The sequence below is a fragment of the Ixodes scapularis genome, unplaced genomic scaffold, assembly GCF_016920785.2.
Source record: "Ixodes scapularis isolate PalLabHiFi unplaced genomic scaffold, ASM1692078v2 PGA_scaffold6__148_contigs__length_123643588, whole genome shotgun sequence".
Classification (NCBI taxonomy): Eukaryota; Metazoa; Arthropoda; class Arachnida; order Ixodida; family Ixodidae; genus Ixodes; species Ixodes scapularis.
This window is the reverse complement of record NW_024609881.1, coordinates 70,584,397-70,609,554: the sequence shown is the minus strand read 5'-3', so window position 1 is coordinate 70,609,554 and position 25,158 is coordinate 70,584,397. Positions and strand designations below refer to the sequence as shown.

The 25,158-nt window shown below is 44.7% G+C and overlaps 1 protein-coding gene across 2 annotated transcripts in view; it reads left to right on the top strand.

Annotated features, from left to right (window-relative positions):
* The window catches only part of LOC8026964 (ras-related protein Rab-37), a 191,953-nt gene extending 167,109 nt beyond the window's left edge, over positions 1-24,844 (top strand). For both annotated transcript variants that reach the window (XM_042294444.1, XM_040212779.3), the window contains exons 3-8: positions 9,373-9,414; positions 16,040-16,106; positions 16,464-16,516; positions 18,875-18,997; positions 21,246-21,322; positions 23,762-24,844. In XM_042294444.1, coding sequence (XP_042150378.1) covers positions 9,373-9,414; positions 16,040-16,106; positions 16,464-16,516; positions 18,875-18,997; positions 21,246-21,322; positions 23,762-23,873 — 474 coding nt within the window. In that variant the 3' untranslated portion in view covers positions 23,874-24,844. The remainder of the gene's footprint in view (positions 1-9,372; positions 9,415-16,039; positions 16,107-16,463; positions 16,517-18,874; positions 18,998-21,245; positions 21,323-23,761) is intronic.
* Positions 24,845-25,158: the final 314 nt, after the last annotated feature.

The following is a 25,158-nucleotide window of genomic DNA, read 5'->3' as shown; positions in this document are numbered from 1 at the left end:
CGAGATTGAACCTGGTTTCAAGTTCCATCGACTCGGGTAACATCCCGAAGTCGAGAACGTTACCCAACTTAGGTAAAGTTCTCGAATTTATAAAAAAAAAAAAAAAAAAAAATAACGACCCGCATAGAGTTAGGACGGGAGGAGCGAGAAAAGTACCGTACAAATAATTATATTTAAAAACTATATCTGCGCAGTTATCCCGAAGTCGTTCGCGCAAGAATGCCCGCGCTACGATCATTATGGAAATGTAGACGCGAAGACCACAAAGCAAGACACGCTTATTGGTTAAATTAATTAGATTTAGAATGAAAATAGCCATGGAATATTTCGCTTCAGAGTCTTCATCGAAGGCCTCGAGGCGGCTGCCCCTTCGAGAAAATCGAAACCTAATTTAAACCCGGCTGTTATATATCGGGGGAAAAAAGAAGAAAAATTGATTAAACCGTATTGCCTTCGGAACTGTTATGTAAGGAGATACCGATATTAAATGTAAAGATGCTTGAAGTATCCGTTTTTTTTTTTTTTTTTTTTTGTCATTTGTTTGAGTGTTTTGTTTAGAGTCCGCGCTACGTACCCGGTGATTTTCGTGGGGCATTTTATATAACGAAAACACATTTGGTGCTCTGCACGCCCTGCGCCCTTTACGTAACGTAATATCCTCTAATATAAGGGACTCTGCTACAGGAGGCTATAATAAGATCTTAAACCGCATATGAATTCCAGGCCGCAGTCCCACTTTTTTTCAAGCTGCCCCGTGATCCCTATTACATTCGCTCCGTCTCCAGCCGGTCGAGCGGCTGAAATGTATTATTCTTGTGTCCAGACTTACCGCTCATTCACACTGGAAGCGGATCCGCGTTCGCAAAGCGGTTGCGAACGCGGTTGTATAAAGATCCAGTGCAATTGCACGCGCACTCGATGACATCAAGTGCGCGTGCAATTGTTCTGGATCTTTATACAGCCGCGTTCGCAACCGCTTTGCGAACGCGGATCCGCTTCCAGTGTGAACGAGCGGTTACACGGTACTCACTACGAGTAGTTAGGTTATTTTTAGTCGGTTACTTTTTGGATTAATTTTGTGATCATATTTTTTCTCTTATTAGGGAGTAATCTGGTTACTTTTGAAAGTAATAAGATTACTGGTAACCATTACGGTTTTCCCCTCCCCTTTCCAATGGCGCCCCCTTGTTTCCACAACCTTCCTATACCAGGGAATGCTCGAAGCAAGTCTCCGACAGCGGAACGGTCTGCCAAAAGTGGTAGTGGATTTAGAAGACGAGCAGTTGCAAATCCGGCGAACCTAATCCAATAATGGACAGCCCGAAAGGCCCGTCTTCGAACCGGCTCTAACATGCGCCGTTTGGGACATCTGAAGTAATTGGAAAAGTAATGATTCCGTTTTTAAAGTAACTCTCAATTTCTTTCCTTTTAAGTATTCAAGTAAAATAATTGAATTGAAAAAAAAAACATGAACAAAAAAAGTTGTAATGGATTTTTTTTTTTCTTGTTTGTATTGTGCACATGACATATCTTTAACCTATCCAGTTTGAAGACCCTGCAAAAATGAAGGGTTGTTCTGAATTTCCATAAAATCGATATAGACAAAATCGCTAACGCTAATAAAAAATGTTAAAAACGCGTTCGTTCTTAACTTTTTTTTTTAATGTGTCACGCGTTATCTGTTACAGAAGGCACCAAAGAAAATTTAAGAGCATATTAAGCTCCTGTTAAAGTAGTCAGGTCTCCTTCGCGCCGTCAAAGTTAACCAGTCATACACCTCGGTTTGGATGCTAAAATAGTCTACGTTTTGCTTCATGTAGACCAGCACGTAACTCGTCGGTAGCGACGCGCGACAGAATATGGCGTCATCACGTTTTGCGTGCGCTTATGCGTGCGTGCGTTGTGCGGACGTGTGTGCGGGGCGTTATGTGTGTATATGTGCGTGGGGGAGGGGGGAGATTTTTCTACTTCGCTTTTCAAACACAAAACTAAGCTTTGATATTCGCTCGAGTATTCCTAGGCTATCTGCCTTCGTCGCCAGGAGCGCGTTCCGCACTTCAACCCTTCAGGTCGAGCGACCTGAAGGGTTGAAGGGCAGTCGCGCCGATTCCCTAGCGGGATTCCGACGTATCGCGGCAACACGAAAATGAACTGTTGTTTTTGTTTCCGTCGACGTACTATACGCAAATCACCTCCGACTTCGCCGAAGCAGGACACTCCAACAGCCCGCCTTGCCGGCACGCGTTCCCAGCAGCGTAATTTTGGACACTCGAACGGAATTCAATCGCGAGTGTGTTTCCAGATATCCACGCGGAGGCAATCTCATTTGTTGCCGCCGCTCGGGGCTTCGCGGAAATTGGATGTCTTGCTTGGGATTGCATTGACGTCTTTTAAAAGGGTACATTTTCGGATGGATTCCGTCGACGCATCGTCGCTTTTCTTTCGGTTGAGTGCAGTCCTGCGTATAGGTCGATCTTCAAAGGGAAAAGAAAACGGAAGTTCGTATACTGCCGCCAAAGAAAATCGATATGAAATCGATGCCGGTGACGTGGGTCGTGAATTGAGAGAGACACGTTGTGACGGGCAGATTGTGTTCTCCACGACGGCGCAGCTATTAAAGACTCATTAATGGATTCAGATCATTTTTGCGCGTTCGTAGTGTTTTTCTTTCTTTTGCCGGGACTTGATTTCAAAATTGAAAGATTAGAATCTGTTTCATGCGTCCTAATCTCGATTTCGAATTCAGCGAAGACAGCTTGAAAAGGTTTCATTCATTTTTCCAGATGGCTATGGTATGGGGGGGGGGGGGGGGGGGGGGGGGGGGCGTATTTTTGATTGAAGGTGTATTAAGCTCGTGCGGACTGTATGTGCCATGTCTCGCTAATATATGAATCCAGTTAACGTGTATAGCCCGCTATATAGACGATATTTTCGGGGACGAATTCTGTGAATACAGGCATTTTCGTTTCGTTGTTTTAGGCATCCTCATTACGGACTATTGTGGAAAGAGGGGGCCGGGGGGGGGGGGGGGGGGGTCCACACAAACGAGGCACGACTGCTCATGTTAGGGTCCATAGTTAAAGTTACTAAATAAAGAACCAAATTAACCATTTTCTTTGATGTATGTAAACGTTTTCATAACAACTGCCAGTTTCTGGTGGCTTCCTTATGCGCGCACTCCTCTGATTGGCAAAAAGAAAAAGAAAAACACCTAAATATGTCAACTCTAAGTTGTGACTATTTTTTTGTCGATTCGAACAATTTTGTCTGGGTTTGTACGTGAGACAGATTTTATCCGGGACAGGTCTGACCGGATCTCGTTGATTATATGAATCTCGCGAACCCATATGGAAGGCGTTTCCATATTGGGATGGAAAGGAAACGTCATATCAATGTCGGCGAACTTGCGAATTCGTGACAACTTCAAACGATTATATACTTCTTGCACAACCATACGTTTGTCCACTACTTAATATTTTTTATGAGCATTATTGAATTTCTGACAATTCGATAGACCTACAAATCTAAAGTCACTGACGTCCCATTAAAAAATTAAAAAAAAAAAGCGTGGCGAGTTTCGGCCAATGAGATCGCGACATTAGTCGACAAGAACTACGAAGAACCATTCGGGAAGCAAGAAGCGTGCGAACATTACATCTAGGCCACGCCCTGCCGCTCTTACGCTGGCAGCGACCGCAGTGCATTCGATGCATCTCTGCGTACACACATTGATGAAAATAAATTGTTTCAAAGTACCTTCACATGGTGTGTCTCTTTTTTTTTTTTTTTGCGTTGGTGTTTGTCTTATTTATTTATTTTTCATCCGTGTTCATACGCTAATAAAGGACTTTACCACGACAATGTGTGCGTTCTCATATATTTCTCTTTGTTTTAAACACTACACAGGCGCACGAAGAGATATTTGAAATGTCGCACGCGATAGGCAGTACTGATATTGGGATGTCACATTAGCGCTTTGTTCCATCGCACCATCTATTCCTTGCTTTTTTTACGAGAATTCACCCTTAATCGTTTCTTTGTCCCTGTACGTGATCGTGCCATGAGCGTCGAGTGTTCAAAACACTAGCTCAACCTTAGCACGAAGCCATTTGTGACTGCTTGTCTGACTAATTTGTTCGTGCGTGCCTTTCTACTGTTCAATGGTTTCCAAGATAACTTACCGATCCAGCGGCATAACACAAAACGTATCATATCACCACAGTCAAAGAAACGATGTAAAGTTCGGTTAGTCAGAAAAATTGTCAACTTCTTTAAACTCTGAGTAGTGAACATTTTGGAAACACGCAATATGAAGACCTGCCGCGCAAAAAGGTTTGAATATAATTGGCGTGGCAGGAAATGGTTCCACGGGGATCACTAAAATGTTCTGAGCTTAAACGTGATGAACAATCAATGAGAGCTTGGATAATTCTTCGCAGAAACGTGATATCACGAAGTCTTTCTCAGCGACTGTGTCCTTAAGATCACCTCCTGCGACAGTCGACAACACTTCTAGCATTGTGATCAACCTATATTTTACTAACATTTATGCTAACCACTGTTCCCAATACTCCATAATTTCACTCGTACTAGAGTTCGCGTTACCAGTTGTAAACTAGTGAAGCGAGCTCTATTCGGTATCGGATTAAGGCTGTGTATATACAAACGAAAGACAACGAGATTTCCGAAACTTCGTAGACGGATGCACAAATAGAACTGCGGCACACGGTGGAAAAGTGAAACATACACACGCCCTAAATTCAAACATTTAAGGCACGCTTGCTAGCAACACGATAATGAGGTAGCCCATTAGAGAATTATAAATATCCCAAATATAATTTTTTCCTCTTTCGGTAAAATCTCAAGCTTCCGGGTGCCTGACCGGCGGCGATGCTGCTTCCTGCACGCTCCACCTCAACACCCAAACCAACCTTTCGCTCTAATCACTTACCTTTTTCTTTATTTTCCTGTACTTTTTTTTTTTCGCTCTTATTCCTTCATTGAAATTAAAACACCCACATCACCGCATATCGTTCAACTCATCTTGAGACATCGCCCCCCAGTTGAAACCAACGTATGAAAAACAAAAATGGTGCAGGAAATTTCACACTATTAAGTTGCGATAGGATGAAAGGCGTCTTCCACCTCATTAAATACATTCTATTTTGATGCCATAAACTGTTTTTGTTGTATTGCTAACATGTTTAAACATGTTAGCAATACATTTGTCAATTTTTTTAACTACCCCAACGAACTTCTTTTTTCTTTTTTTAACACCCGGCCTTTACTCTTCCCGGCATGCTATTTAGTGTCTCGGAATTGAAGATAGCTATTGATAAAACGCAAAATAAAATCAAGCCCGAAACAAACATTCACAATTTCCAGCGCTTCCAAATGGCCTGACACCACTGGCGGGCATGAGCAAGCAGTCTAAAAAACGAAGCATCTCGCGCATTATGTTCCTACTGCTGAGCGTGTACTGAAGTAATCTTTCACAGTATTCATTTCACGTAACCATGCGTATTGTAATCCCTTGGGAGCAATTGCTCTACTGCCCAAACAATCAATGAGCCTGCGCCTGCGGCTGACGTCACGCTTTGCAGTGTTGCCAGTAGAGGTTTTCAATTTCTTTGGGGGCCATGGTTTAAAATTCAATAATTCAGGAAATAAAACTATTTTAACGTAATATTTTAATTACTAGTTGAGCCAGATCTATTGCTCTGTTAGCCAATTTCGAAACAAATCATACACAGTGAAAGGAACAGCGGAGTGCCCCTTCAAAGTATGATGCCACATTCCGGCAAAACATTTTTAGCAGAGGATACAAACGGCATATTAGTAGCCCATCTTAAAAACTAAATTGTTTTAACCTTACAGTGTTAAAACGTATGAAACAAATGTTTGAGTACTTTTATTTCAAAGAAATGTTCTAAATATGCATATTTGATTATAACCGTAGTTTAATTCATCAGAAGGAAAATTGCTTCGGCAGTCACACGGGTAAACCCTTGAATCGTGTAATGAATCAGACGTAATATGATAGAATTAATTATCAGTGTGTAATGTTCAAGTAACAAAGAGTGCTTTTCAGATTATGTTTTGCGATAAAAGGCAGGAATATCAATAATTTTCACGTGATTTTATTTATTCTGGTTCATTGTACGCCTAGCTATATAAAATTAAGTCTGTAAAATTTCATTAAAACAAATTTAGAAAAAAAAAGTCTAGGCATGTTTGCGTAAGGAAAAAAAATGGGGAAAAGTGGGTTCTCAAGAAAAAAAATATTGGAAGTAACTTTAACTGAGATAAAGGAATATTCAAGAGTGCTTAAAATTCACTGATTTGTAGCTCGCCTCCTCTCTAGTCTTGCTTTTCTCTGCTTTTGTTCGTGCGGCAGTTCGCTTTTTGATGTGTGTTTAGCGGCATTAGTAGACTGATGGGAGGATTTTAGAACATGGTGTTGATCGCCAGTTGGGCAAGCCGCTTTCACTGTGTACAGACCAGGTTCGACTCCAATGTGCTTCAGAACGTGAAGCGTGCCTCCGTTGCCATCGTTGAAATGACAGACGGCATCATACAGACCCGACTTGGGTCTTGGTAGGATCGCGTAAACATATGTAAAAACCCTCCGCCATACTATACCTTACAAAGTCTCCCCCAGAAAAGATTTTTTTTTTTCACTGCACAAATAATCTACGCATCGCCCAAGGCTCCTTCTCCACCGAAAATGTAGCGCTAGCGGTTTGGACCAGACGCTAAAGTTTAGGACTAACCGTCATCTCGTTTCAAAAGTTATAAGTGATTTTCTCAGAACTTCAATGGGAAATATGGGGCTTATTTTTGACGTTTTTTATCAGCTTTATGTGATCGAGAGCTCCATCGGCCGCCATTTTTTCATTGAAAACTTCAGTGAAATCACTTATCACCCTTTGAATAAGATGACGGGTAGTTTTGGAACATTGGCATGTGGTTCGGAGCTCTAGTGCCACAATTAGGCGGAGGCCGAGCTTCCGGCAAAGCGCAGCTTAATTTTGCAGTAAAAAAAAAAATTTTTTTTTGGTTTGTAGGGTATTTAAAACACTATAATTCTGAGCTTTTCTATGCGATATTTTTTTTTTTCAGGAGCTCGTCTGAGCACAGGTCACTGTACACATGCCATCACCTTATTGAGAACATAATTAGGAAGTCCTTCCTTAAGCTTGTACGTCTAACCCAGTCTTGTACTCGTTAGTGCAAAAAATAACCGATTACAATTACAATTACTTTATTGAAAAATTTAACTGATTACAGTAATCAATTACTGCGTCACAAAAGTAGTTGAAAAATTACCGGGAAAAATTTATTACTTTTCACGTTACTTTTTTTTTTTTTTGCTTTTTATTACGAAATAAAACATTTATGCCGCGACACATTCGAATTGTCACAACTTGTACGCAGGAAAGGAGGGACTCTCGACAACTCGAGAATCAAAACGTCGCTGAGCGCGTTGGCATTCTGGTATTTTGGTATCTTTAGGTTTAGAGGTAAAAAAAAAAAGTGTCCAACGTTGATGCAACATAGACGATGACCCGCGGGCAGACAGTGAAGCGTTAAAAAGTTGCAATAAGATGTAATTGGTTACAAGTAATCAGTTACTTATAACTCGTTACGTATACAAAATAAGTCTAATCTTACCAGTGCCTTGAGCTTGGTTGAAACCGCATTGACTATCCAGCCGAGCAGGGCACAGCCCGAGCCTTCGATGGTTGTTTGTGCAACTGCAGTGGAACGTAGCTAGCTAGTGTGGCCTGCTACATCCTTAAAGGTATCCCATGTTCGCTCCGATAGTAATGCAATGGAAGTTTTGAAGGAGTGCAACGAGCACATCAGTCAATTTCTTTTTTGCGTTCCCGACCAGTGAATGAAAATAGAGAGACTGGAAATGTTCATAAATATTTATGCATATTATCGACTAAACAAAATATCGGTGAAACATTACTAATGATGTAATATGCATTAAATGCCTCGCTGTGCGTGAAACCCAATTAGTTTCGGTTTCGCTGGGGGTTACGATTTCGGCCATATCTCGAGAATGACGCGAGACAGAAGCAAACATGCTTTCTTTTGCAATATATTCACAAAATGCATCGGTATGTTGACAAGATGAATATCATCAAATGTTTTTGTATCTTTAATTTAGTTTTTTTTAAAGCGGTTCATATTGCGCAAGTTTAAGTCGTTACCGTAAAACGTTCGTAAACACTCTCGATATGATTTAATTGAGGCGGCGTGAGAGGAAATTGCTTTTGCTGCATTTTAAGGCCAAGGAACGACGTCTGTCCGAGTAAAAATGACAGATTGAACCGGGTAGAACACTAGAAATTATAAGGAGTTTTGTTTTCTTACTTACTTCTAAAATTTGGAGCACTCCAACTATATTTTGAGTTCATCCAGTAACTTCTTCGACTCAACAAAGATTCTAACGTCTACAAAAACATCTACTTTCATGAACGCTAACTGCTGACACATTGCACATTTTGTTTCGCATTATAAGTGATATCACATGACAATTCATATCAATTATTTTAATTTCAATTTGGTACCTGTATTTGTTGTTCAACAGTAAAGCTCTTTTTCGGTTATGAAAATGCTAATGGCCGGTAATTTCTACAGCATGGCATTAACAACGGTAATTAGAGATACTGCATGCAAGCACAATATTTAATCGGGCATAATAATTAAGAAAACAGAATCGAAGCATGTCACATCGACGCAACCGATTCAGTGATAAGGGTTCAAAGAGACCTATGCTGCATTTATAATTTGCTCGGAATATTTGTTTGTGTTCTTTAAATCATTTTCGTGTGGAAATGTTTATTTAGTTCCACCATCAATTTGCCGGAGAAATCTAGTGGGTAGTGTAAATTAGCTAACTTCTAAAAAAAACATTTTGATATCATTGTGCTCGATAACTCCAGTACTTACTGTTCAAACCATAGCCTCCCATATGTACTCACAAAGCCTGGCAATTCGACGACGGAGCCATAGAGTGCCCGGTCGTAGATTTGGAGCGCGTCGATCTGGCAGCACAGAGCATCAAAGAGCCATTTCTCGGTGAATCTGGACGACAGCGCACAGCTTTTGCAGCGGCGAGGAACCGAAAACCACTTGTTCGCTCGGCAGAAGTGTGTTTCGGCATCTCGCCGCAGCGGGGCGCCAGTCACGTGGCTCTCCTCTCATCCCTTGTCTGCCGCTCCGCCTTTTCCATATCGGCGACCGCTTCTCGTGGCGATCTGCCAGGCTTTGTCAGTATACAGGAGGCTTTGTTCAAACATATTCTGTGAGAACAATGATAATAATTGATCGCGTTCTTTTCTCCTCTTCTCGTTGCAGAACAAAGTGGTCAGCGTAGATGAGTGCAAGGTCAAGCTTCAGGTGAGTCTTCACGATAGAGTATTTTCGATGTACATTTGATTTCCTGTTTCTCTGAGCGACACTTCGGGCTGGTTCTATCTCACACTTGCGACTGCTTACGACTGGAGAGAGTTAAAAACCAGTCGTGGCGCAGTCGGTCATAGTCAAACTCAAACCAGACTTTAGCCGTGTATGACAATCTGAAATTAACGTTTTCGTTACAAAGAAATACTATCAAATCGATCCTACCCAAAAAGCAGAAGCGGGTCTTTATTTTACAGTGGCGGCGGTTAGTGCCCCTTTCCAGCAAAATCGGGCGGCGTCCGTACGCAAAAACCCACGTGATCGCTGGGCGTGCGCCGCCCCATCGCCGCCGTGCTCTGTCTTCTCCGTCGTTCCTGAGCCAGTGATGGGATTGGTTCGAGTTATTTTGGAGCAGGGAAAAATACTTTTCGAGCACAAACATATTCTTTATTCGTTTTCTTTCTACTGCGAAAACTGTGTTAGGACCCTTGTGTTGGCCTGTCCAAATAATAAAGTACAGCGCATCTTTGCCTTCCCAGGCCGGCATAACCACCTCTTAGCATCAATTGCAAAGAATAACTAAACCGCAAAGCTGCCCGTCCATGACATCTTACACGTAGAAATTTATGATGGTACAAAGTCAACGTGTGGAAAGCACATGTGTGTTAAAAAGTTCAGCTGAACTTATTAACTTTATTCCCGTACTTTTATTCCACCGCTAAAGTTAAGCTCGATTTAATTTAAACATTGTTGACTGCATCCACGAAGAGTTAAGAGGCCTATTTAAAGGTAGTAAATGGATAAAAATTAAACCTAGAGACTCAAACCAGCTACATGTAATCAACGTAAATCATCAACCCTTTACCGGTACCCAAATAACCACCCTTAAAACTTAAAAAAAAAAAAAGAACGACCGCGAATGCACGCACCCTCTCAAAATGGCGCAGACCATCATATTTATTTAACTGCCACTCATCTGTTGTGATTCAGCATATAAGCGCTCTCAAACGGAGCTAATGAAACCACCCGAACAGACCCCAATAAAAAATAGGAAGCGTTCCCAAACTTCCGAGCACCGAGTCATGTTTGGTACAAAGATCATATCAAATTACACTTTATTTAAAGCGAAACCCTGAAGTTTTGAAAATGTTTCGCAATCTTACCATAACAGTACGGCAGTGTAGCGACGCCTGAACCCTCCGTTTCTGTATTGGTGAAACGAAACGAGCTTTGGGCTCAATGTTGGCTCAAATTCTTCCTATCTTGGTCAAATGTAGCAAAAAGTAGCAGTCTGTTGGCACTTTGGCGCATTGTGGGAGCAAGTGTCACAGCAATCGCATCACTGCTGACCATACCCTATAGTCCTCGCACAACCAAGTAACCTATGGCAAGACGCCCTATCACTCCCTTTCTTTCTCTCCCCCTTCCCCCCTCCCATCCACCCCCTTTCCGCCGCCCACACAGCAGCAGTTCCGAAACCGCCGCCGCTTTGGAGTTCTGGAAGGTTCTCCGGCGCGTCTACGAAAACACGCGGCCCGGGAAGCGCTTGCTCAGTTTTCCTTCCCTGACATGGCCCGAGGACCCTAAGAGGCAGCGCATAAACGCCAGAGGCATCAAAGGAATGTTTGCGATTAAGAAGCGCGCCTGTAAAAGCATCCCGCAAAAGCACACAATACTCCCGAAGGCTGTGGCTGAAGAACCCCCTGCTCCCATTGGCGGCTCAACCGAAACCGACGCCGCGTAGCGGCAACGCCGAGAAGTTCAGGAGAGGAGGTCGTTTCGACCCTGTCGTCTGCTATCGCTGCTTGGTTCTCGTAGGCAGCATAGAAACAAACATGGTTTCCAGTAATTATTTTTATGATTCCGCCGTGCCCTTTCTACGCGCTGACCAGAAGAAGGTTTCTATACCGTGGAAAGAACGCTTTGCTGTCATATGTAACACCGATTTTACGCTGCGGTGCAACAAATTTGTGGTGGTCCGCGTTCTGAACGACGAACACGACCTCCTTTCGTCCACCATTTTGCCTGACCAGTCCCGATCAAAGCTCCTAAGGAATATATTGTCAAGAACATGACTGAGGAAATCTCCAAAAGCACATCTCTCAACCCCGTAACAGCTGCCAATTGTGTGTTGATCGCGTCAAAGAAGAGATAACCTATATTTGACTCCGGAATTAGCGTAGATTATAACCGCTCCACACCCCATCCAAATTTTGTGCTGCTTACGCTGTTACTTCACGTTTTATCTTATTTCCTTCTTTACAATTTTATTTTTACAATTTCTCTCTTTCCGCATCCCTTTCTCTCCTTTTTTTTTTTTTCTTTTTACAGTCCTGAATTGCAGGGAGGGCTTTTAAACTCATATATGTCGTTGGTAGTTAAAAAAAAAAAAAGAACTTTGTCGTTTTTTGTTTCGAGTTTGTTTTATTCTTTCTGTGGTCAGTCAATTTTACCAACACGCTTTTCAGTTAATTTGATCGCGTAGGGGACAGATTTTGGTGGCGCCACCTCGCGGGCGCCCTTCTGTGACGGAGCTGGTATGATGTGAGCAGACGTGTCAAAGTACGGAGTAGATACATATGTTAGTTCGCATCTATGCCGATGAGAACCGGCTTATTTATTAAAGAAATCTGTATGGCGTTTATGATAGTGATCTTTCTAATGAATAACAGCGCCTCGAAGTTGGATTTTAAATTAAGAAAAACATTAGAATGTTGAAAAACAAGCCTGGAGCTTTACATTATAGCTTGCGTGGTGTGCGTCAGGTCTGTTCACAGCCTCTGTGATTCTTGCCTTTTCGGATCTGTGAAGGTTGCTGTACAAAAAGCTTTTGCGTGTACCAGAGTAAATGGCGTGCTGTCTTCTTAGCTGTGCGCACGCGCAGTTGTGTTGCAAATTACCTGCACAATACGCTGAGCCTTGCCGATACCTATACGCTTCTATCCAAGTGTGACTCAACAGTTGCTGACGAGCAAATGCTCGTCAGCAACTGACGCTCAGCGCCTGCCGCATCGAATACGTGACAAAGAAGTTTGTCAAAACGCGACTTCTGCTCGAAACAAAAGCAGAAATTTTCAGAAACTCTTAAATTGTCGGACGTGGCCCAGCAAATTCAGGCGATTGGTTAATTTTTTCTATACAATGTTTGTTAAGAATGTTTTACGAATTTAAAATCGCTCGCTGAGAAGCCCATCACGCACTATGCTCATTTGTGTCCGAAAGGTTAAATACACGAACGGTAGCAATTCATAACAGGTGCATGCCTCATTTTTTGGGACGCTGAAATTTCAGCGATTTACTAGATTTAAGACTTTAATCGCAAAGGGGTCTCGCACGTTTTGCGCCAACCGGATGAATAGGCAGGGATTTAATTGAAACGACTCCGGAAGCCAACCACCGCTTCTTTTTGCCAGCTGTTTTCAGGAAATGTTTGTTTACTGGTTTAGAAAATTCGAAACGGAATCAACTTGAAACTAATATGAGATCGCCACTCCCAGAACACATTGGAACCAACAGGATACACGGAGTCTCTTCACTGAAGTGCATGGTTACTACACACGCGAAATGTTCTCAAATTTAGCTTTCCTATTTTCAATTTGATAAGACATATTCCTTTCTTTAATTTATTTTGTCCGAATCATAACAAAAAAATACACCCTATTCGCCGGTAGATGTGATGGGGTAAAGCGCGGGACATTCTATTTTCATAATCCAGCTTTTCGTACTGGGGTAGAGGACAGCACACCACCATCCGAGCGCTTCGACAGCTTAGCGCCAAAAGTGTTTTTCAGCACGACTACGCCTGCCACGGTTTCAAGCTTTGGTAAAATGTCCCTACAAATATCACTTCACCCAATAAAGACAACGCGTGAAACAGGCTTTGCCGCGCGTTACCCAAACCACCCACGAAGCGAGTTGACGAGCCCAGGGATCTAAGATCTGCACAGTCTGTCCCAGGCTGTCCTGCACGTGACGTCACAAACGATGATGATGATAGCTAGAGGAGCGCCCCCTGTAGTTCGCGCAAGCCGCAAATAGGGGCAGATATAAATGCGCGATACCCGACAGAACCCTGCTCTCCTACACTTCAGCAGCTCAAGATAAGCATTCTATCATAATTACTTTTAATGTGCAAACAACTCAGTAGAACAAATCACAGCAAAAAGAGAGCGCAAGAAAGCAGAAAAAAAAGCTTCATCGCAAAGGTCTCGAAAGAGCGTCACTAATTAATAATTTAGGACTACACCGGGACTCATCCCTTCTTTTTTTAAATTTCGAAGTGAACTGAAGCCAGCTGCCGAAGAATCACTATGGTTCAGTTCTGTTGAGGAACACCGTTCGACGGTCAGTCGGTATCCCGATACTCAAGCATCGTCAGAGGCGCCTGGACCTTTCCTGTTTATGACTGGTTCAGCCAGCGATGATAACACATAGAGAAAGACGACGAACGCCATGATGGTGCGATTTTGACGCCGTCTGATCGGTGCCATCAGCTTGTAGCGTCGGCTACGTCTGGACTAACTTAAGGTAAAACAATGAAACGAAAATACAGAATCACAAAGTTTCTACATCGAAGTGTTTGTCTGGTGCTTCCAGTTGTTGTTTCGACATGGATCTTAAGAAAGATCGGTCGTTATATTTAATGTTCTCGGCACTGGTTCGACGTTCAACTGACGGTCAGGACAGCGACAATTTTTTTTTTTCGTACGCATTTGAGGTGAAAACGTACAGTATTGGCGGTATATGCAGCTCGATGATTTGCAGTTGGTTAATCATATACATATTCATAGTGATGCAAAATGGGTTAGCCAGAAAGGGCCGCGGCGGTATTCTCAGCGACGGGTCGAGTAACAGGATATTATCCGGGTAAGGCATTTGACTAATCTTGTTGACGCTCAGTTAAACTGCGATAATGTGACGTATTGGGCTAGTTGGTTTGAAGTGAACATCTTGGGAAGGAATAGCGGGAAAGACACTTGGACAAAGATAAAGAAACAGACACGACAGGGCGGCGCTGAACTAACAACTGGTTGTTTAATACTCAAAAAAGAAAGGGAGAAAACACCAACCATCTTAATCAGAAAAAATAGACACCACACACGCGCCAACCAAGCAGCATGTTGTTTGTCAAGATGGCCACATTAGTGGCTACGTAATGCCCTTCATAGTTGATCGAAGGTACCCGAATTCTTTTTCAGGTAAAGCTACTGACGGTCGCTGACGCATCTCCCGCCGCCAAGTTCTGACATAAAAAAAAAACCTCGATGATTTTTTTTGTCGCTCTGTCTGTATGCTTATCTAAAACAGTGACTTCAATAAAATTAGGCTGTCACTTGCAGCCGTCGCAGCGTAAAGGTAGCAACCCCCCAACAGTGGCCCTGAGTGAATACGAATGTCCTGCAAGTCTGTCATTTAGACAGCGGCCCGTCCGTCCAACACAGACATTGCCACACGACAAGGGGATCTCAAACCACGCCCGACACACAAGCCACAAACGGTCCTACGTGCGTTTTGGTCCATTTCCTTTTCCACCGCTTTTCGGCGGTAGCACCGACATTTGCACATATCATACCCATTTTCTGTGCAGTGGAAAACACCACCGGGACACCATAGCGACCTCCGAGTTGCTTAAGCTTATGCGATACTCGATGAAGATAGGGCACGACCACCATTCTTTTTTGTCGAATTCAGTTTTCATCATCCCCCTCCATTTAGCTTTTTTTCATAAGGGAGCTAGCCACCTTAGTCAAAAGGGCAAATAGAAACCTTGACAGCCTCAATTTTTCAACCTGCCGGTTAAAGCTGCCTTCATCAAGTGGACGCACGACTTTTTAAGGGCGGACCCATGACAAGAGACCGCAATGCTCCTTTTTACCGATTTTGAGTGGCATGAACTGTTGTCCAGAATGGTCTTTTTTGTTGGACTCTTCAAACGCAAGCCTGAGCCCCCCACCACAGTTTTTAAAAACGGAAAAGTAGCTTAGCCTGTGTGTCAACCCCATCAGCGTCCTCAAACACAACCAAAAAATCGTCCACATAGCGAAGCACTTTTTTGACGGTGGACACTGAAAGAGCACTTCCTTTCTTTTTTGTGTATTAAACAACCAATTGTTAGTTCAGCGCCAGCCTGTCGTGTGTGTTTCTTTACTCTTGTCCAAGTGTTTTGTCGCTGTTCCTTCCCAAGATGTTCACTTAGATAAAGCACGGCTAAATTTCGGGAACATCGTTTGTCATTTGACTTGGAACTGTTTTATGGTATATATATATATATATATATATATATATATATATATTATATATATATATATATATATATATATATATATATATATATATATATATATATATATATATATATATATATATATATATAAACTAAAAGCGAGACTACCAAGAATTAGTTGACGACCCGTCCAGTCATTTCTCAGCTCGTAGTACATAGATCGACAAAAAAATCGAGTCCTTCATTTCTTTTAGGTTTACTTTTTTCGCATGTACATGTCGTACATGAGTATCGCTCCCACTGCACACCTATATCATATGACCTCCTGACTTCTTACATAGGACCACGGTGGTCAAATCAGCCTATGAGTCAAAGGCATCTATGGCGTTCTCGTTTCAGATCTGGGACACGGCTGGTCAGGAGCGGTTTCGCAGCGTCACGCACGCTTATTACAGGGACGCCCACGGTGAGTTATGATAGGTCAATACATTGAGCCAACTGTCCGGGAGGTCACTTCTTTCTTCGGAACCATACATCGTTTTATTCTATTGTCGATACCGGGACATCGTCCACACATTTGAGTCACGTGCACATTCCCTCAACGTTGGAGAATCCCGTGCCCGTGTCCCATTTTCTTAAACTTGAGCCCCAAGAAACCCCGCTTTTCGTCTGACACCAAAAGATCGATACCGAAGAACACCAAATCCAAGGTAAAAATAAATAAATAAACCAAAAGCACAAAACCATACTTTTGCGACGCGGGTTAAAAGTACGATAGCATCGTGACAGGATATAAATAAAGTTCTGGGTCTTTTATTTCCAGCTCTGCTGCTTCTCTATGACGTCTCGAACAAGACTAGCTTCGACAACACGAGGGTGAGTTGATGTTCCTCGGTCCAGCGGTCCGCGGACGGGTGGCCGGAGATTGATCGATTGAGACGAAGACCTCCGAGAGGCAGATCAGTCAGTCGGGCCACGTCGCCCCCTGCCCATTGGGGATTGGAGGAGAGCAAGACGGGGAAAGCATAGGATGACACTGAAGGTCCGTCGTGGTTACGGAGTAATCTTCTGGCCCACTTTCCTGCCGTTGACGGCCTAAAAAGTACAGAAAGAACAAGGCGAGCTGATTGTGAACTCTCGACATTGCGTAAAGCCGACACTGGTAGCGTATACCTTCATTGTGTGTCGTTTCTGTCTTTTTTCTTCTTTTTTTTTTTAACCTCGTCTTTGACTTTTGCGGTATTAAAAGTATGACCTTCGATAGAGTCATGATGCAACAATGTATCACGTACATAAATACAGGGTGTTTTTGTTTTAGGCTGTACAGATTTATTTTATAAAAGCCGGGAACACTACATGAATGCTGTCTTTTTAGGTGAGTCATACAGCTAGAGGGACATGATATAGGAGGATAATTGTGACGATGAGTCTAATAGTTAACTAACAGTCGTTAATTAGCAGTTTGATTGGTGAAAAATATATTCGGCTTGAATTACGACTTTGCTGAGCGTCATCTAAAACGACTAAATCAGCCATTTTTATAAACTGTGAGCGCGTGGAAAGCGCAGTAGTGCGCCAAAGTTACCACTCGTGTAACGAGCGCAACTCCGGCGGCGAGAGAATGCTAAAGATGAGAGACAGAAAAACCTCGCGGGCGTGTTTTCTCATCGGCAGCCTTCTGCTTGCTGGACGAGTAGGAACTTCAGCGCTCTACCTTGTTTCTCACGTGTACCCAGTCTTTTTTTTTTTTTTTTATTGAGTAATTTTGAGGCTTTCGATTACGCTCAGCAAGTTTGTAACTGTAACCACATGTTTAAGTCCACTAATTAAAACGTTAACTAACATATTTTAGTCAATTAGCCAACTTATAGTGACGCTTGGCCCCCAATATGTTTTGCCCCCTGACCGTATAACTCACCTGCACAAACAGCTTCAGTACGGCTTGCACGAATTTTTTTCAGACAAATCTCTAAAGCCTCAAAATGCACCCTGTACGTGTAATCCACATAACGATACCACATATAACAATGTGCCGCTTATAACGATCAGTTTCTAGAGTTTCTAGACTGGAAACGCTCGGTTTCTAGTTCAGATACAACGATAATCGATTATAACGATTGAAATTTCGGGTTATCTCATTTTCCTTATAAGTGGATTTCACTTATATCTTCAGATTCATGCCGTCAATCGACAGCAGACACACATATCTTTTTTAAACAAGCGGTATGAATTAGGCACAACGAGGTCGCTAACACGTCTTTTTGTTTGGGAGGAGGTGGTGGGATGTTCGTTTCACCGAACTCGGCTCTTGGTGCGCGCCACCAAGGTGCAGCCAGGATATGTTTTGTGCTTAACGCTTTGAAGTGCCCAGCACCTAGACGAATCTGTGTGTGCTCCATATCACCAGCACAAAATTGCGGCGGGTACTTATTTTTCAAAACCTGGCCTCGCTTCCTTGATTACATTGTTACGTGCTCATTCTCCCTAAGAACATTCAAGGCGTCAATCGCTACTCTTTCTTACAAAAAAAAAAAAAAAAATCTGTTTCGGACTTTGCAATTGCAGACTTTAAAAATGCAGCTCCCGAAGGTAGAACACATGATTGTTTCAGAAGGATCAATATAGTACCTTATTACTGTAAAGTCGCAATGCCGTGTGCCGCGTCAACCGTGAAAAAATGCAGAAAAACTACCATGAACTGTGCAGTCAGTGATTCGTATTGCTAAAATTGGGCGAGTTGATCACCGCACCATTAAGCATACAGTCGCACAGCTCTCGAGATCAGTCGTGCTCAGGACTAGAGTACTCTCAAGTCAGAACCTTCCTGTTGCACTTGTTCATTCCGCCGCTCGTTCTCTTTTGTATCTTGGTACGAAATAAGCCAGTAGTTCTGAATTGTCCCTCACCAAACGGAGGGCACGACTGGTCACGAGCGCAGTGTCAGCATTCGGCTTGTACTCGTGTCCTTACCGATTGAGCACGAGTACCAGCGGATCGCTGATGCAGCACTCGTATCCAACATGTGAGCCGGGACACAGATTAGACAGCGGCAAGTGAGGCAGAAGGCTCAGGACTGCGGTCTTAATTGTTGTCCGGGGGTGTTCAGTCAAGCGTGTTTCTCCTCTCCACTGGAGGGACAGACAAAAGTTAAAGTACTTTTCTAGTGCCTCCAATCACACCGCGATGTCTCTCCTGTTCGTCTCGCGGATGCACGGTTCCCGTTGTGGTGTGCAGGCGTGGCTGGGCGAGATCAACGAATACGCCCAGGACGACGTGGTCATCATGCTCATCGGCAACAAGGCCGACATCCAGCAGGACAGGCAGGTTCGCTACGAGGACGGGGAGAGGCTCGCCAGGGTGAGGGATGTTCAAAGAACTTCACGTGACACCTGCGACTCGCGGGGGAACTCCTGGACACTTCTTCAACAAGTTCGACAAAAGAACACAATGCGCAACTCTAAAAAAATAAAAAAAAGATAAAACCAAGAAAATGTAAATACTGCAAAGGTTCAACGATCACAGTAACACATTGAGAGGTTAGATTTGTTTTCATTTCGTATTGCCGCGAGCGCAGCTGACCAAGTAGGCAACGCGCCCGCGGCCTAACGGTTATTGCGCTTACCTTTCACGCAGGAGGCCAGGGTTCGATTCGTGGCCGAGTCTACACATTTTTGTTGACGCTGTACTGTGATGTTCTGGTAAATTCGAGAATTGCTTGCTAATTCGAGGTTAGAATTTTCTACGCACCGAACCATCTACGCCAAATGTTCCAGAAGCCCACGCGTGTGCAAAAGGGGCTCCGCCTGGCAAGCCGAGTCAGTCTCGCCCCAGCGTTCGATCCTGCTGCTACGCCGCCATCGACGCCCGCGACGCTCTAGCGTTATCCTCTGTTTTTTTCTTGTTCTGGGCACAAGTTCGCCCCATTAAACGTTTAGCTTGTTTCAGTTTTCGTTGCTTCATTAACTGTCATTCGTGACAATATCATATATCGTTTGGTGATACCCCGCTTTTTGCCTTCTCTTCAAATGTTCCGAGACTGGCCTGTAAAAGTGGCGGTGGGGCAGGAAATATACAATACCGAAACAACAAAAGGAAGCTCGTAACAAAAGTAAAGCGAAAGAAGCCCATGACGCTTCTGGAAATGCCTTAGGGATCAGACGTGTGCATGCCATGGCATGAGGTCAAAACAAAATAAGTTAGTTCAAAAACAGACATTGATGAGCAGGGCTATTGGAAGTTTCTAAAACGACAAAAATCACGGATAATAATAGTAAAATAAAGTAATCACGAACAGAGCGGCACTTTGCCAAATGGAATGTCAGGGTCAAGCTGTTCTAACCTTCCTTCGTGTCGAGTTGCATATTTCAAGCAGCTACACTCCAAAAGCATGTCTAGCTACCATGGGTGGAGAACGCTTTGTTGGAGCACCACTTTGGCAACTCTGGGCGAACCTTAGCAAGGCTCGTCTACCAGTCGATCTGCTTCTACAGCCACCGGCAGCAAGATGGTGGAGCCCAAAGTCCGTACTTGGAAAAGGTGTAGAAACAGTCGGCAACATCGCAGAACTCCCAGACCTGTCAAGTATTAAAAATTTCGAATAGACAAGAAGAAAAAAAAAAGCAACAAAGAAACAACATTGATTGCTGACACAGCCAAGGCTCTTTATCAACGACCCAATGATTCTTCAGCAGTACCTCTATCCACAAACATGTTTTCCTATCGCTGCTTTGTTGAACTGGAGCTTCACAAAGGTTGCTAAACACTTTTAGTATACACCCCTATAGGAGTACTGCTCGTTAAACTTGATTTTAGTGAAACTATGGTGCCTGAAACGCACGTCCGACTGGTGCGTTGACCGTGTCTTTATTTGTATTTGGGGTCTATTGATTTCGACCCGATGAAGTCATAGAAGTGTCATGCTCTTGTTTGCCGCGATCCCCACTGTGGAGCAGCAGTGGAGATGAATGCGGCGGTCGCCTGCTCTGCTGCGGGTCGCTCTCCAGCTGTCCACGGAAGCCTCAGCAGGCACCAGTTGCGACGCCACGACCACGGCGACACTCACGTTCGTTCACTCGTACTTATACGACCAGCCGCCATGGATCGCGACCTCCTACAGCATGACACACCGTCTCCTGCGACCTAATTTGTTGCCACTTCGGAACCCCGTTCGACGCATAGCAGGTATGCCGATAGCAACTTTGTCTGCTTCTTGAGAAAGGGTTGCGGTGACGTCAGGACGCTGAGCTCTGATCGGTTGCGATTGGAAGGATAGGGGGTAGACCTCAAAGTAGCTAGCATTGAGGCCTACCCACTATCCTTCCAATCGGAGCCAATCAAAGCTCGATGTCTTGACGTCACCACAACCCTTTCTCAAGAAGCAGACAATCTTGCGCTCCGCATGGGTTGCTCTAAACACAGCAGACGAAGATGCGTTCCAGGCACCATAAAGAGACAAGTTCATAAGCAAGACTGAGTGCGTAGATGCGTTCCCTCAGCGCAGCTGAGGAACAGAGCCCGATAAAAGGACACTTTACAAGTTCTCAGTTGTGATGTGGCTCTGTTTCTAACGACGTGCTTTTTCCTGCGCGTGTCTGGGTGTTCGCAGGAGTACGGCGTGGCCTTCATGGAGACCAGTGCCAAGACAGGGGCCAACGTGGAGCTTGCCTTTATGGCCGTGGCCAGGTGAGAACAACACACGACCATCTTGATCTTTGTGCAATCCTCTTATTTTCTTCGTTCACAAGCGCAGCCCCGTTGTACAACGTTATTATCGCCATCCTTGCACAACGTGTTGTGTTCTGCGCATGCGTAATAGATCTCTTTTGTGTGATAAGTGCTGGGGAGATGCATGAGCCGTGCCCGACAAAACACGAGAGCAACGCAAGAAGTGATATTTGCCTCAATTCTCGCATTCCGAGTTTACTGAGGAAGGCCAGTGCTGGGCACAAATTAGTTATACGAGTGTTGCGTCAGCATTTGGCTCGGAATGCAGTTGAACCCCCGCTGTTGTGGAGATGTAATCGCTTAGGGCACAGTGGGCAATTTGACTTCGGGAGCAGATAGCGATCCGTCGTGAAGCACCGTCTCGGGGCACACGTCACCGAAGAGAAAACCGTAGAAGTACTATATTGTTCACATCACCAACTGAGGGCTGGCGCGCGACACATACGAGGCACCACGGCACACCATTGTCACGTCAGCGCTCGGCTGGAACTCGTGCTCCATCAGTAAGAACAGAAGTCCAAGCCTAACGATGACATAGCACTCCTGTCCAGCCTGAGACTCGCGCTGAACATCAGTAGATGACGTAGAAAAATCTGCGGCTTTTAATGCGAAAGCATTAACTGTTCCATGGAGCGAAGCCTTCGTTGTCTGTAACCGTCTGTAGCAGCGAAACGGCAGTGCAGCGCAGATGCTTCGTCACGGAAGCCGGCGGGGCGCTCGAAGTCAAAGTGGACGCGTCTCAGAAACAGAACACAAAGAAAAGCACAGCAACGCAGATGCCTCGTCACGGAAGCCGTGGAGTCGGCGGGGTTCGCCGCGCCTGCGCAGTGGGCGAGCGTGATGTCGCCGCCGGAGCGCCGTGTGCGAGACGTGGCGCGCTGCTTGTAGGAATGCACTGCGTGTAGGAATGTTTTCGCATTCCTTCATGTAGGCATTCTTCAGTGTCCTCCTGTAATTTTCTTTGTCTAGGTAGTGTTGGGCTAACACCAGACTTGTACGGTTCTTATTGCAAGTAATCAAATTACTATAGTAATTGATTTTTTTAATCATTTTGTAATTTTTAATACATTTATTAGGAACCAACACAAGAGTAATTGGATTAATTTTTGGAAGTATTAAAAATTACTTGTAACAATTACTATTTTCCCCTGCCTTTCTAATGGAGCCCTCTGTTTGTACAAGTTTCCTACCGAGAAATCCTCAAACGAAGTCTTCGAGAGGAGGACGGGTTTTCCAAAATTGGTGAATTAAGAAAATGGTACCTTATAATTTTTGTGCTGTTACACCAATAATGGAAAATACGAAAGACCAGTTTCTAAACCGGCAGAAAGCCTCTCTTTTTCAAAGTCTGAAGTAATCAGAAAAGTACCTGTTACTTTTTCAGGTAACGGCCAATTACTTTTCCACTCACGTAATCGAGTAATGTGATTGAGTATATCGTTTAAGCGAAGAGTAATTGTAAGTGTAATCCATTCGGCCTTTTCTTTCGAGTAACATGCACAAGATTGGCTAACACCTGTTCAAGATTAGCTAACACCGCGGGCAGGATGCGGCCCCCTCCAACCACCACACACAGACATGCATACTCACACATACACACACACTAGGGCTAATGGCGCAAGAAATACGATCGGTTGCAAACCTCGATTAATCGATGGATGTATGCTCCGAAACGCAAAGGCCTCGCGGTTAGTTTTCTATGCACGTTCACTGTATTATTCATCACATAGTGGTATTTACTGGTATATGCACTGGGAAACAATAATTGAGAGTGTCGTGTTTCTCGCGAATTTCGTCTAGAATCACGCCTTGTACCATTGGGAATTTCAAGTTTTTGCCGCACTCAGAGGCTTACTAAGCGCAATATGTCCAAGTGACTGGTCAAATTTTAGGATATATCTTGTAGTCGACGCAATATCGATCGATTGGGCGGTCCCAATGGTTTTAGTTTGTTTGGTTCTTCGGACTTCCTGGTCAGCCAGAACTGTGTGGCTCTGCAGGAATCACGGAGTCAGAAGGTGAGCTTCGAGACCCCCGCCAAATACAGTGTGCAGCACTAAGGATAAGAGTTCACTATACGCGTTATACCTGTAATTTTGTTTAGCTAATCTCCCTTAGCCGGTGACGGAAAACGCACAAAGACGATGAGTCCCGTGACCATGCACTTTTGGCGCTGCTTGACTGACTTCATTAAACTGTAGCGTCGGCTGCACTCGAACTTAGTGTGAAACAGAGCCTAAGACATTCCCGAATGTCAAGAGGGGGCGATCGCCCCCTAGCCTTATCCCCCCTTTTCCTTTTTTTTGTTCGGGTGACGCAGGTGTCGGGGCTTATGTACCCTTGTCGACGTAGTAATAACGAGGACGAATAAAGTAGGACCCGCTCGGTGTCTCGCAGGGAGTTGAAGCAACGAATGTCCCGGACCACCCACGGCCCCGGCCGCTTCAACATGTCAGAGTACATCCGCCAGGAGAGCCAGGTGAAGTCGAACGGCTGCTGCAGCAGTTAGGGATGGCGCCTCAGGAACAGACTGCCCTTCTAGCACGCCGCCGGTCCGGCTGCAGTCCCGACGCGCGCCGCCTGCCGCCCGCCCACCGCCCCGAAGGCCTACCACGAGGAACGCTGCAGCGAGAGTTCGAGAGCACGTTGGCCGTGGCGTCGTTCACCGAGGGTGCACCAACATGGCGCGGTGCAGCTCCCAGTGTACCTCCATCGACACTGGCCATTCGTCAGCATCGTGCCATGGATCCAGCGGTGGTCTGTACAGATGCCCGGCAAAGGAGTGTTGGCATGCGGAAGGGGTGCACCAGGAAGGCGCGCGATGGTTTCCAGTGTCTTTAACGGGTCTTCGTCAAGATGGTTCAATCGGCCGCTTGTCACGGAGATAACGAAGACTACACGCTGGAGGAACTACCAAGAGATCATCTGGGGTGTCTCTGCTGGTGTATCAGAATGGCTCGCTGCTGATTGTTGTGTTTGTTTTGGTGGGTGACGTGGCAAGTTATCGGCCTCCTAACGGATGTACCAAGGTGACGCGTTCCGCTCTGGAACTCGGTGGCAGCCCCCTCTAGGAAGCACCAAAAGAGGACTCCCTGTGTCAACTCGCCGAGTGAGAGTGCACGTACGAGAACTTGGGATTTCTACAACCAATCAGCTGCATCGAGTGGTGTCGCAAATGAGAGGTGGCAACATGGCGGCGCACTTAGGGCACTCCTCGTGCCACCTTGGAGATGGAGGAACCCGCTCCACAAATCTTCAGCAGGTGTACCAAGATGGCGCGCCGGGTTGGAGCTTGACGGCGGCGTCCGGAAGGGCAGACCAAGATGGCGACGCGGCACGCTTGTTGCGAACGCGGTCATCGTTGTCTAGGTAGCCTAGGGAAAAGCCGTCGTTCCACGTTGCCCGAAGTGCGTGATATTACGGTTAAGCAGGGTAGGAAATATTATGGTTTGGGGGACTTAAAGCAATATCACCCAGGTTGGTCGCGACTATGCCTCTTGACCTCGTCAATTGGGACATCATTCTCTCTATGTTTTGTTTCTCAAACGTAGGAAGAGGTACACATAAAAAAAACAGTCAGTGCGTATGTAAGCACCATCACTTCGAAAGCAGCTGCGTTTGCAGAGAGCCCTCAAGTCAGTCCTGGGTTCCACAAACCGATGTGGTCTATCTAGCAACGGGCTTCTATGACTGCTAGACGCGGTAGCTGCCTAAACGCGCATCATTGGACGAGTTCCTTAGCAGCGTCAATTTTGCCAGCAGAGCTCGTCAGCCGTTCTTAATCTGCATCTCGC